Below are 14,187 nucleotides of genomic sequence, written 5' to 3'. Positions count from 1 at the left end.
TAGTGTTTAATGTCACATGATCTGTGAAGACTCAACACTAGGGTGTAAACATGTTTTGGTTCAACTCGTGTATTATACTGAATGTAGTCTACCTGTTCTGCGTTTGTTCATGTGTGTAAAATTGCCTCAGCTGAGAGGGTAGGTTACTGGCAGTGGCGTAGGATTGGTGCAGGGTAAACGCAACTAAACGTAGTTTACCCACCTTTTCCAGAAAATTGCACTGAAAGTATAGGGACTTTTTCCCCGTGACTGTAGCCCAGTGTAATACATTGACTGTGTGTGTTAGGGTGACCACCCTTTTCCTTAGGACAGTTTCAGTCCCATTTCAGGTGTCCTGACTTTTTTAGGCTACAAACAAAAGGTACATTTGTCAGGGAGACACTTCAATTAATGTAAGCCTCATCAATGACATTCATCAAATGTCATTAGGCACACGTTTTTGGTGTTTTGTAACTGATGTGTTTTTCCATTCATCAAACGGTGTGATTGTACACGCATTGCACTGTTTGGATTATTTTAGAGTGGACAACATGCGCACAGGTAGTCTACTTTCTGAGGTGATTTGTTCGACAATAAAAGGAAAGCATCACAACTGATTGTGTTCATGCCACATTAAAAGGTCATTCGTTTTTACTATTAAATGATGTCTTTATTATTAGGCACCCCTTTTGGGTGTCAGAGAACATGCATGGAGTAAAAACATGCATTATTTTCATTAGGAATGTTGTGAAGTAAAAGTTATAATAAAGTAAAGTACAGATACTCCCCAAACAACTACTAAAGTTTTACTTTAAAGTACACCTTAGTTTGAGATCCCTTCACAGTTTAGGGACGTGCAAGTAAGCCTTGGTTTGAGATGCCTTTACAGTTTTAAAAGATATAAAAGACCAGTGATATAAAAGACCATTGTAGAAGCTTTTGTTAAAGTATCAGCAATCTTTGCCCATGACTACTGTACCAGCCAGCTAGGGTAGGCTTTGCTCTTTTTGGGCATCTCATTTACTTGCAGAGTTGAACAGAGGTACTAAACTAAGAAAAGAACAGAACTGTATCTCTGTCAACCTGCAAATAACTGTAATGCAATCATTGTGAGTACATATTGTTCTCCTCCATTCATACTGTAGCACAGCTCTCTCTTCCTCTAGCTCATTCTCTCTCACCCTCTCTTTCCCTCACTCTTTCTCTCTCTCTTTCTCTCTCTCTTCCTCTAGCTCATTCTCTCTCACCCTCTCTTTCCCTCACTCTTTCTCTCTCTCTTTCTCTCTCTCTTCCTCTAGCTCATTCTCTCTCACCCTCTCTTTCCCTCACTCTTTCTCTCTCTCTTCCTCTCTCTCTCTTCCTCTAGCTCATTCTCTCTCACCCTCTCTTTCCCTCACTCTTTCTCTCTCTCTTTCTCTCTCTTCCTCTAGCTCATTCTCTCTCACCCTCTCTTTCCCTCACTCTTTCTCTCTCTCTTTCTCTCTCTCTTCCTCTAGCTCATTCTCTCTCACCCTCTCTTTCCCTCACTCTTTCTCTCTCTTTCTCTCTCTCTTCCTCTAGCTCATTCTCTCTCACCCTCTCTTTCCCTCACTCTTTCTCTCTCTCTTCCTCTCTCTCTTCCTCTAGCTCATTCTCTCTCACCCTCTCTTTCCCTCACTCTTTCTCTCTCTCTTTCTCTCTTCTTCCTCTAGCTCATTCTCTCTCACCCTCTCTTTCCCTCACTCTTTCTCTCTCTCTCTCTTCCTCTAGCTCATTCTCTCTCACCCTCTCTTTCCCTCACTCTTTCTCATTCTCCTCCTCTCTCTTTCTTTTTAACTCTCATTCTCAACCTCTCTTGGTGGTTTGGCAGGAATATACACAGATGATTAGAGACATTTCAACAACAACAACAAAAAGGATCGAGAGAATGGATGGATGGGATCCTGAGGGCTTTTCACTGTGGCAGAATGGTAATCTGATTTGCCATGTGCGTGCTCATCACGACAGTCCCAAAGTAATTACTTTAGTATTGGCAAGATTGGGATGTTGACAATTCTGAGTTATTACAGCAAAATTGAAAGGAATTGAGTCACTATCCCCTATAAAAAAAAATTTTTTAACCTTTATAAATAAGATTTGTTCAAATAATACTCAATCAACGTTTTAAACCCACGAAAGCATACTACTGAGAATAAGGCAGTTTATTTGCTTTGCATTCTAAGAAGAAAAAATACAAACTAACACCCTACCCCGTTGCCTTTCTTGCACTAACACTTGCTCGTGTCATTTTTTACTAGCGCTGACTGCTTTATTGAGGAAAAGTTGTACTTATGACTGTGATATGTAGTTGTCTTACCTATCCACCTTAAGATAAATGCACTAACTGTAAGTGGCTCTGAATAAGAGCATCTGCTAAATGACTCAAATGTAAATGTATTTGTAGCTAGTATGGATATTGGAACATTACCTCTGTCTGTTGTACTGCACACAACATATCAGTAAATAGCCAGCATAAATATATCTGAACTCGGGCTATACAGTATATTGTCTTGATAGAATGATAGAGTGACCACAGGGCTGTGGATTGCTGCCTCGGCACACTTGTTTATGAAAAAGCAATACATGTTGGAGTGGTCTGATAATGTGTGTTCATTTCAAAGTAGAAGGGGTCTTTCGAATTGAGGCACTCTGCACAGACATAATCTGTTCCCGGACCAGCAACCTTATAAACAGTTTCTTTGAGGAATAAAAAACTCAACTTTATAAATGACACCCCCTTAATATTTCAGAGAATATTCAACGGAGGTTGGGAAAGGTCAGTTCCCTGCCTGTCCTTATCACTGTCACGGTTTTATGCAAAGCAATAACAAGGGCCTTCCTCACATTATTGTGACAGCATAATTATACATTTCTGTAGATTTTTTTATTTATAACTTAAAATATATATTCTATTCCTTCCAGAAACCATAACACCCACTAGCCTGACAATGTTGTGAAGACAGCAGCTAGTTTAATTCTTACTTAGTGCTTCCTGAGACAAATCAGCAACAGCAGCTGTCTCCTATTGCCTGCATGCTCCAAGTCATCAATAGATGACCTGGAAGTCTAATTAAACAATTCCAACACCTCGCTGACATTTGGTCAATCCAGGCAAACTCCAGTCTCTGTCCTTAATCGTACCCTATTCCCTAAATAGCGCACTACTTTTGACCAGAACCCTATGGGCCAAGCCTGGAATTTCGTGATTTGAGGGGCAAGGCCATTGGCCTTCAAGAGGTGCCCAATCTGCCATGCCCATTGAATCAGATGGTTTATTCATCACAAAACCATCTGATGTCGGCAATTATTTTAATGATTATTTAATTGGCAAAGTGGGCAAACGTAGGCAGGAAATGCCCATGACAAACTGTGAGCAATTATATTCATCTATAAAAAAAACGAATAATGAAAGAAAAGCAGTGCAAGTTTGAATTTTGTAAAGTTAGTGTGGGAGAGGTGTAAAAATTATTGTTAACGATCAATAATGACAAACCTGGCATTGACAACTTAGATGGAAAACTACTGAGGATGGTGGCTGACTCTATAGCCACTCCTATCTGTCATATTTTTTTAAGTACTTTTATTTTACTAGGCAAGTCAGTTAAGAACAAATTCTTACTTTCAATGACAGCCTAGGAACAGCGGGTTAACTGCCTGTTCAGGGGCAGAACGACAGATTTGTACCTTGTCAGTTCAGGGATTCAAACTTGCAACCTTTCGGTTACTAGTCCAACGCTCTAACCACTAGGCTAACCTGCTGCCCACTAGGCTACCTAACCACTAGGCTCATATTTTTAATCTGAGCCTAGAGGAAAGTCTTTGCCCTCAAACCTGGAGGGAAGCCAAAGTAATTCCGTTTCCCAAGAGTGGTAAAGCAGCTTTTACTGGTTCTAACAGCAGACCTATAAGCTTGCTGCCAGCTCTTAGCAAACTGTTGGAAAAAACTACTGTTAGATTTCGGTGCAGCCTTTGACTTTAATGAGCATAACCTGTTGTTGAAAAAAACTAGTGCTATAGCTTCTCAACCTCTGCCATATTGTGGATTCAGAGCTATCTATCTAATATAACTCAAAGGGTTTTCTTTAATGGAAGCTTCTCTAATGTCAAACATGTGAAGTGTGGAGTACCGCAGGGCAGCTCTCTAGGCCCTCTACTCTTTTCAATTTTTATCAATGACCTGCCATTGGAATTAAACAAAGAATGTATGTCCATATATGCTGATGATTCAACCATATACGCATCAGCAACCACAGTTAATGAAGTCACTGAAACCCTTAACAAAGAGTTGGTCTGTTTTGGAATGGGTGGCCAGTAATAAACTGGTCCTGAACATCTTTAAAACTAAGAGCATTGTATTTGGTACAAATCATTCCATAAGTGCTAGACCTCAGCTGAATCTGGTAATGAATGGTGTGGATGTTGAAAAAGTTGAGGAGACTAAATTACTTGGCGTTACCTTAGATTGTAAACTGTCATGGTCAACATATAGATTCAATGGTTGCAAAGATGGGGAAAGGTCTAGCCGTAATAAAGAGATGATGTGCTTTTTTGACACCACACTCCAAAAAGCAGGTTCTGCAGGTTCTATTTTTTGTCTAATCTTGATTATTGTCCAGTCGTGCTGCAAGGAAAGACCTAGTTAAGCTGCAGCTGGCCCAGAACAGAGCGACACATTTTGCTCTTAATTGTAATCAGAGGGCTGATATAAATACTATGCATGCCAGTCTCTCTTGGCTAAGAGTTGATGAGAGACTGACTGCATCACTTATTATTTTTATAAGAAACAATGTGTTGAAAATCCCAAATTGTTTCCATAGTCAATTTACATACAGCTCTGACACACACACACTTATCCCACCAGACATGCCACCAGGGTTATTTTCATAGTCCCCAAATTCAAGAAAAACATACAGTATTATATAGAGCCCAGATTGCAAGGAACTTCCTTCCATCTCATGTTGCTCAAATAAACAGCAAACCTGTTTTCAAAAAACAGATAAAGCAACACCTCAAGGCACAACTCTCCCCTATTTGACCTAGATAGTTTGTGCGTATGCATTGATATGTAGGCTACATGTGCCTTTTTAAAAATGCATGTAGTTTTGTCCTTGAGCTGTTCTTGTCTAATGATGTTCTGTATTATGTCATTCTGTATTATGTTTCATGTTTTGTGTGGACCTCAGGAAGAGTAGCTGCTGCTTTTGCAACAGTTAATAATGGGGATCCTAATAAAATACCAAACAACCAATCTGCTAGGGCACCAAGGACAATTCAAATAGCCAATTAAATGTATTTAAAACCCGAAAAACAGTAGCTACTCTGTTAAGAAAACCATAACTATATGTAAATATCCATAAATGTACATGTGTAGGTGATAGCCTATGCGTATTGGCTACTGCCTGTCATGTTCAGACCGATGCTGACATGAGGGCGCCTGGAAATGTATATATATATAATGTAGGATCGTTATTGATATCTAAATGCTTGATTCTGTCGACATACTTGAGTCACTGTTCATTCCAACTGGAGAGAAAGACCCGTGCCTGTCGCGCACTGCAACATCAACCACCTTGCACTTGTTGGTGCGTCTTTTGATCCTCCCCCTTTCTAACATTTCTGAATGATATTTTCGTCTCCGTCATATGCCGCTTGTATTTCCAGTGCACTTTTGAGAACGGTGTTTTCCCGCTATGTCGAGGTTGTATTCATTTGGGATCTATCGCATCCCAGAATATGTTTGTAATATTTGTTTCCTGCACAGAAGGACACGCTGACCAATAGAATAGGTCAACATTTGTACTTTGGGAGATAGTAGATTGACATAGGCTAGTGCCCTTGCTGTTCGTTAGGCCTACTCATCTTGTTGGCTGACAAAAGTACATGTGGGCAGTTCTTCTATCTTCAATATGCGCCTTGGAATTCGATCAGGAGGATGCGCGACGTTGCATCCCGGATGTGTCTGTCTCAACTGTAGCCTACGTCGGAGCTGAGAGAGCCATGGAAGCAATGTTCCCTCTAATTATTTAGCGAAAGACACAATCCTCACATTAACAACCCATACCTGTTGATGCGTCTTTTTTGATCACCCGTCTTTTTTTTCTGAAGGATTTTTAAAAATCTCTTGCATTTCACGTGCACTTTTGAGAATGTTGTTTTTCCGCTAATTGCATTTTGGAACATTCATGTTCATTGCCTTACTGCCCTGTGCGGATGGCTGCGTTTATAATGTGAAGAAATAGCCTAATCGTTTATCAACATTTTAAGATAAACATTCTGATCTGTTGCATCAGCCTCATTGCTTTACTTTTTGTTATGTCAAGGTTGTATTAATTTGGGATATAGACATTTGGGAAGCAGAAGAAGCCTGAATGAGGGGGAGATTACAAACTCGGTTTAAAGAGAGAGGAACTTGTGCATTTCAGGTAAAATAACAAACCAATGTTTATATCACAGGACAAATTATCTAGCAACAGCAAGCTAGCTAGCTATTGCCATAAATGCTTTTCGACCTGTCCCCAAATTAATATAATTGTTTCAGAGTTCGTTTTGATATTTCAACCCGCATGTCCGCGTGTGCGAGGGTGCATGCGGACGCACGCGCACGAACGGTCTGGTCAGCATGTGTACCCGCTTTAACTTACAGTTTTAACAGTGGCCAAGAAGGCTACTGTGGCTATTTGATCATAATGTGGGCCTCCTAGATTGGCCTAACATTAAACAAAAAACAATGGAGAAAATGCATCCCATAACATTTGAACATGTTAATAGCTGTTTTATCACAGTAGTAGCCAATGTCTGGTGTTCAATGGAGGCCTACAATCCATGAGACTTAAAAAACAAAAACAATGCAGGGCTTGACATCAACATGTTTATCCACATGTGCTTCAGACATGGTGACTGAAAATGTTGTAATGCTGTTTGATGCAAGAAAACACTTAACAAAATATAATGCATTATTATTCCCATACAATTATTATAGAGAATCATACAACTTATGCCAGCCTCTGCCTATTGGCTACATAGCTTATTCAAGCCTGTCTCAAAATACAATACTGCCCCTTTAAAACAAAGAAAGCTCTCTACCGGACTAGCTTTTCAAAGATGTTTAGAAATGTACCTGTTTTGTGCTCTTGTAGAAAGCAATCACTTCCCTATTGCTGACTACTACAAATGGTCTATAACTGGGCTTATAGCTCACTAACTAGCAAAATATATGAACAAAAGTTGCACAAGTGGCTACAGCTCTCACTTTGATCTCAAATCATCTCCTCACGACCGCTCATGCTGTAAACACAGTCCAGTTCGTTGTAAATGGCACAGAATCGTACTCTGATGCATTCTGCCTACAACAAAATCTCGAGTTCATTTTGTTGTTGTTATGTTGCATTGAAAGTGGGTAATATTGTGTTGACACTTGCCCCAGTAAAGGGAAACATTGATAGTGTTAACAGGGAAAACAGTAGTCACCAACTTTTTTCAAGATCACTTTCTGAGTCAAAATGCAATATGATATCTACTGCTCAGAATTTATTTTAACATGACTTAAAAAATGTAAGCCTATGCAACATTAACCAATTAACAGACCTGTAGCAATTAGGTTTGTGCAGTAAGCTATAGATAGGCCCATTACATTATCACAGCATATTAGCTTTGCTTGAATTGCCCTGCCAATGCATTGTTGTTCAGGACATTTTTTAAATTATATTTAAATTGTATTATATTTATATGATCACACCCGTAATAGATCCGTTGTTGTATTACTTGTGAGCCACAGCTGAGTGAGCTATAATTAACTTTTTATTTGTATTTTACTGGGCTGATGGTGCCTGCATCTGATGGTCAGTCTCAACAGAGGGCGAGAGCAGCAGACTGAGGGTCCGCTTCTCAACAACCCTCCACTCCCCCTTTCCACCACTGACACTGACCAAAAAGGGGACACCGTCTTCCAGCTGATGGCGAAAACTCGAGACGCACCGCATTATTTCTGCCTCATGCACAAATTCATGTTGTTACTCCTATGAACAGAGAAAGTGAAATATTCCTTGATATTAAAAAAGACTCAAGAATAATAACAACACAAGCCTATCGATACACGTTCCTACTCATTCATTACTGCTGCAGTGCTTGTTGTAAGCGCTGGGTGGAAATAGGAAGAATGCTAATTTTAAGGCTTATAAAAGTGTTGAATACAAAGTGTTGACAGCGCTGAGTAAGAACATAAACATGAACTCACTCATCAAAACAGAAGCTCATTGCTGTGTTCGTTGACAGTCTCTCTCTCTAGTCATTGTTTCAAATGTTTTGAAATCTCACAGCTACAACTTTGCTGTAGCTTTCTTTTATGCCTGCTTTGTTACTGCAGACACGGTAATCTGAGTCATCCGATTGGCCAGCGGTAGGTCTCTAGTGTACTTGAAAACACATGAAATGGTTAACAATGGCAACAGTTTGCCTACCCGGTGCTCCTACCGCCAACAGCCTGATACAAAAAAAAAAAAAAATGGGAACACAATGCTTTTTTATTGGGTCTTTTTACAGAAATGTTTTACCATCGACTAGGAATTCCTTGGTCAATAGTAGTGTACTATATAGGGAATAGGATGCCATTTGGGATGCATTCATTGTCAAATCACTGGTGTCCTGCACTTTGGTGATCTTTGGTGACTGTGTGTTGACAACCCTCTGTTAAACTATAATAACATGATTAAAGGGCTACTCCCTGATTCTTACTCTAAACCCTCAATAAAATGTAAACAACACAATTAAGGTTGACCTCAACATTCACATTTTTATTGCATGGTTGTTATCATATGCCTACACACACACATCAGCATTTATCAGTAAGGTATGATTAGGTACATTCCCTAACAATGTTGTAAGGTAGGTCCAGTTTCCTTGATGTACAAATATCAACATTCGCTTTTGTCAATGCAACAGCCAGCATTCAGGGATCTTAAGTAGGAGGGTGCTTTACTGTAAGTTTGTTCATGTCAATTAAACCTAACATTACTTACTGTCTCTTCGATATCGCTAAAACATTGATACTGATATCCCCATAGAGCATTCCTACATTGTGTTTTTTGTGCTCTTCTGAATGTCTTGACTTGAATCTTACCACAGGAGTCTTCAAGGTTTCTGAGGTTTAGTGCAAATCTGAGAAGAAATTAAGGCAACAATATAAATATATCAAAAATAGTTGTCATGATAGACCTTGCTTTGCTACAAAAAAGGTAAAAAAGTTTTGTCCTCGATGAGAGTCAGAGACAGATTTTTCAGCTCCTCAGGGGAGCTGACAGTCTTATAACCAAGCTCCTGTAGAACTTGCTGACACACAGTCTGTGTGTAATCAACCATGTCATAAGACAATTTGAGCCTCCAGCTTTCCGCATTGGCAGCTGAGTCTCGAACAGTGCCGTATTTATGCTTGGCGGACAGATCGTTGCTTCCCCTGGTGTTGTTCTGGATCCAGTCGCCTACGTTCTTGTCCATGATCAGACCCAGGTATTCATAGATCTCCTTGGTCTTCTGGAGAGGGTTCCTGGCCAGGTCCTCATACCTGACCAACATGTACCTCCCTTTGAGCCAGGGGGGCCTGCTAAGGCCCGTTGTCACAGAACCCAGGAAGTCCTCACAGACCATGGTGAGCTGGGTGAGGTCCAGGTTGTAGGGCCTCCTCCCAGTGGCCCTCCAGATCCTCCAGAGTCTATAGGTGTCCCTGAAGGTCTCGATGCGGGAGGCCAGGATCCCTCGGGGGTCCCTGACCAGCTGGATCACCTTGAGGTTGAGCCTAGGGTCCTCCACCAGAGCCCTGAGGTCACTCACCTCCGGTATCCTCACCGTCTTGATGGCCACATGGCGCCTCTCACGGCAGGTGTCCGACGCCAGCGTCATGTTGAGACCGCCACACCTCCTGACGCACTCTCCTTCATCAATGTTCAACTCTCCAGGACTAAAGGCGTCGCAGACGGGCAGGGAGCACAGAGCCTTACTTGCTCCCCTCCGGAACAGCTTGTCTGTGCTGTGATTGGCTGGCTGGGGTTTGATGTAGCTCTCCAGGAAGTAAAGGTCACAGTCGTAGAGGCTCCGGAGCAGGTCCCTGCTGGCCCCCAGCATCACCCTGGTGTCGCCTGCCGTCCTGCTGTGGGACAGGCGGGGGAGCAAGGTGGTCTGGACGTGGTAGAGCGGCTCAAACAGATAAAACACATCCTGGTGCTGGTTGAACAGCTGACCCACGAAGGAGCTGCCGCTGCGGGTCGTGGCCAGGATGAGAACGTGGGTCTTCCTGGAGACGTTGGAGGTGAAGTAAAGGAAGTCGTCACAGATCCGCTGGTCAAAGGACGAGTCCACCGCATCCTGCCACAGCATGCCGCAGTTCAGAGGGTTTGAGGCTGTCACTGGACACATCTGGAATGGCTTGGCTGTGAACGTCCTGATGGCTGTGTACTGGATCGCTATGGACAGTAAGGCTAGCAGAATCACAGCCTTCCAGGAACATTGCATGGCTGAATTCATTCATTTAGATAGATGATACAGTCTGTTCAGATCCTGTTGGAGCAAAAATAGAAATAAATAATAGGATAATACTTTTAGAACGATTATTCGTGCTGTAAAGAATACCCACACATAGACAGAAAGGAGCAGCAAAACAGCTTACATTATATACAGTCTCACTACAAAATAAAAAAAGTTAGCGTTTTGAATCCCATAGATGTTCTTCCTAGACAGTTACTGTGGTGACCTTACAAAACGAATTATAATTGTTGTCTTGTAGAACTGTAATAAAGGCGTTACCTTCATGTAATACTGTCAAATACATAAATCAAACCCAAGTTGGATGTTTTGTTGTTATAGTTGTTATGTTCCATAGCCTTTCTGTCCTTTAAGCAGCAGGCAACCCCAAATGACAGTTTATGCATTCAGACAGCTTTACAACTAACTTCAAAGACTCTAGGATGCCTCGGGTCTAAGATTCCACAATGTAGATTCTAATTGACATAATGGTCATATTTGATGTAGATTCCACCTGAAAGAACTTCGCCATCTTCAGATCTCGAACGGCAGTAGGCCTAATACAATCATGTGCTATTTATACTGTAAGCTCTTCTATAGTCGACTACTATCTCTAATCCCTATACTCCACAGATAAGAACGATGGTTTTTAGCTTGACAAAATGAATTGATCTAAATTACCAATAAACGTAGCTAAGAAGTTGTTTGTCAATACTGGTGGCACACAACCCATAAGTCTAAATGTGTCCAAAATAAACATTTATTTTTACTCTGTAAATGTTTAGTGTTTTATTTTCCCCTAGAATTAAAAGCTATATGCCTATTATATAGGTGTAGGAATTCAGTGATATCATACGGTCTAATGCAAATACACTGTGATAAAAGGCTGGCGGCACCTGTGGAAAAGTAATTTTTTCTCGCGCAACGCCAAGTCACAGGATAGATGTGACAGCGAACAATTGACGACAGCGCCGAGATGTGATTTACCGCAGTGCAACAGAATACGCTTTCATTCAAAGATGATTAGCCTAGACAAATGGGCTAGACGTCTAGGCATGGCCTCAATAGTACTTTTTATGTTTTTAAATAACCAAATAACGGTCATGTTATTCTTAAGAGCCTACACAAAAACACAGTTTAAACAGAAATAAAATAGATCAACCTCAAAGCATCCATTAAGCTACTTTCTTACCTCATAAATTCATAGTGGGCAAAGGCAGGTGCTCGTGAAAAAACCATAGAAAAGCAATGCAACGGTTTCAAATGTCGTCACAAAAATCTGGTATTTTAGGACTAAACATTCTTGAAGGGCAGCTTCCCTGTCTTCTTCCCCCGTACATCTGAGTAGCACATCGAGAGAAACTGTTCTCGCAGATAGAAGAGTCACAATCAGTCAGTGTTAAATAAGGAAAATATCATGATAAGAGAAATTAGTCGAAGTGCCAGGCAGAATAAGACAATTGAACTCCAACAGGGTGAAATAGATTCGAGAAGGATGCTGCAACCGCAGCCTTCGCAAAGCCCGCCGCCGTATATTCCAGATTGCCTTGACTAATGTGCGTGTTGTAGCCTAGGCTATGGCTTGGTGGTGTGGCTTTGTGTGAGGTGTGCCAACCAGAGCCCGTTCTGGACTACCCCAAACCTCCCCTACATCTCCCCTCCTACCCACAGCCCCTGGCAAAGCACACGACTTGGTCACGAATAATAATAATACTATTTAAAAAAAAAACAGAATACAGCCTAAATTACGATTTAGACACATACACATTAAGGAGTTGGAGGTCAGCAGATCTTGCTTCAAATGCATACATATTTGTATTTAAAATACTTATTTTATATTGCATTTGAGTACTATTTTCAAATACTTTTAAGTATTTCAAGTTATATTTAGATAATTTCCTATAAAATATTTGGCTATTTGAAACTCTGTTCTAATATATTTGTTAAATACTGAGATGTACAATCAGTATGAAGACAGGGCATATGCAAGGCATCGATTAGGTCTAGCATAAAAGAGAGAGAATGCGTGAGAGAGAGCCTGTATGAGAGAGAGAGAGACAGAGAGAAAGAGAAAGTAAATGACGTCTTATATAGCAGGGACTGAATTTTACATTTTCAATGTCCATTGTCATTCTGGGGATGACGCAGCAGTATGAAAGGGATAGAAGAAGAATCCTGGATATTAATGAATATCCTGTTCTTCTAGTTCCCCTTGTGTCTTACAAAATATGAACATCTGATAGCAAACAACAGCCTTTGCTTTAGTGGCAACTGAATGACAATCTCAAGGTATACAGTGCATTCAGAAAGTATTGAGATTTTTTTCGACATTTTGTTACATTACAGCCTTTTTCTAAAATTGATTAAATAGTTTTTTTCCCCTCATCAATCTACACACAATGCTCCATAATAACAAAGCAAAAACAGGCTTTTATACATTTTAGCAAATTTGTTTTTTTAAAACTGGAAATATCACATTTACATAAGTATTCAGACCCTTTCAGTACACAGTACTTTGTTGAAGCACCGATGGCAGCATTTACTGCCATGAGGCTTCTTGGGTATGACGCTACATGCTTGGCACACCTGTATTTGGGAGTTTCTCCCATTCTCTGCAGATCATCTCAAGCTCTGTAAGGTTGGATGGGGAGCGTTGCTGCACAGCTATTTTCAGGTCTCTCCAGAGATGTTTGATCAGGTTCAAGTCTGGGCTTTGGCTAGGTACTCAAGGATATTCAGATACTTGTCCCAAAACCACTCCTGCGTTGCCTTGGCTGTGTGCTTATGGTCATGGCCCTGTTGGAAGGTAAACCTTCACCCTATTCTGAGGTCCTGAGCGCTCTGGAGCAAGTTTTCATCAAATATCTCTCTGTACTTTGCTCCATTCCTCTTTCCCTCGATCCTGACTAGTCTCCCAATCCCCGTTACTGGAATACATCCCCACAGCATGATGCTGCCACCACCATGCTTCACCGTAGGGATGGTGCCAGGTTTCCTCCAGACGTGACGCTCGGTATTCAGGCCAAAGAGTTCAATCATCAGACCAGATAATCATGTTTCTCGTGGCCAGAGTCCTTTAGCAGGCTGTCATGTGCCTTTTACTGAGCAGTGTCTTCCGTCTGGCCCCTCTGCCATAAAGGCCTGATTGGTGGAGTGGTGGAGAGATGGTTGTCCTTCTGGAAGGGTCTCCCATTTACACAGAATAACTCTGGAACTCTTTCAGAGTGACCATCGGGTTCTCGGTCACCTCCCGACCAAGGCCCTTCTCCACCGATTGCTCAGTTTGGCCAGGCGGCCAGCTCTAGGTAGAGTCTTGATCCTTCCAAAATTCTTACATTTAAGAAATATGGAGGCCACTGTGTTCTTGGGGACCTTCAATGCTGCAGACATTTTTTGGGTACCCTTTCTCCAGATCTGTGCTGCGACAATCCTGTCTCTGAGCTCTACAGACAATTCATTTGTTCTCATGGCTTGGTTTTGCCTCTGACATACACTATCAACTGTGAGACCTTATTCAGACAGATGTGTGCCTTTACAAATCATGTCCAATCAATTGAATTTACCACAGGTGGACTCCAATCAAGTTGTAGAAAAATCTCAAGGATGGTTAATGGGAACAGGCAGGATGCACCTGAGCCCAATTACGAGTCTCATCGCAAAGGCTCTGAATAATTATGTAAA

The 14,187-nt window shown here is 41.3% G+C and overlaps 1 protein-coding gene across 1 annotated transcript; it reads right to left on the bottom strand.

The window, feature by feature from the left end:
• Positions 1-8,666: 8,666 nt before the first annotated feature.
• Positions 8,667-12,082, bottom strand: LOC123993140 (carbohydrate sulfotransferase 1-like). The gene is made up of 2 exons (XM_046294976.1): positions 11,699-12,082; positions 8,667-10,542 (listed from the first exon to the last, which is right to left on the bottom strand). The coding sequence occupies exon 2, from the start codon at positions 10,507-10,509 to the stop codon at positions 9,217-9,219; it is 1,293 nt and encodes a 430-aa protein (XP_046150932.1). The 5' UTR covers positions 10,510-10,542; positions 11,699-12,082; the 3' UTR covers positions 8,667-9,216.
• Positions 12,083-14,187: the final 2,105 nt, after the last annotated feature.

This window comes from Oncorhynchus gorbuscha, linkage group LG02 (assembly GCF_021184085.1).
Source record: "Oncorhynchus gorbuscha isolate QuinsamMale2020 ecotype Even-year linkage group LG02, OgorEven_v1.0, whole genome shotgun sequence".
In the NCBI taxonomy this organism is placed as follows: domain Eukaryota; kingdom Metazoa; phylum Chordata; class Actinopteri; order Salmoniformes; family Salmonidae; genus Oncorhynchus; species Oncorhynchus gorbuscha.
This window is presented reverse-complemented; position numbering and strand designations above follow the sequence as displayed.

What these genes read in the sequence shown, in the direction of transcription:
- LOC123993140 (XM_046294976.1), bottom strand. Translation starts at nt 10,509, where the DNA reads ATGAATTCAGCCATGCAATGTTCCTGGAAGGCTGTGATTCTGCTAGCC.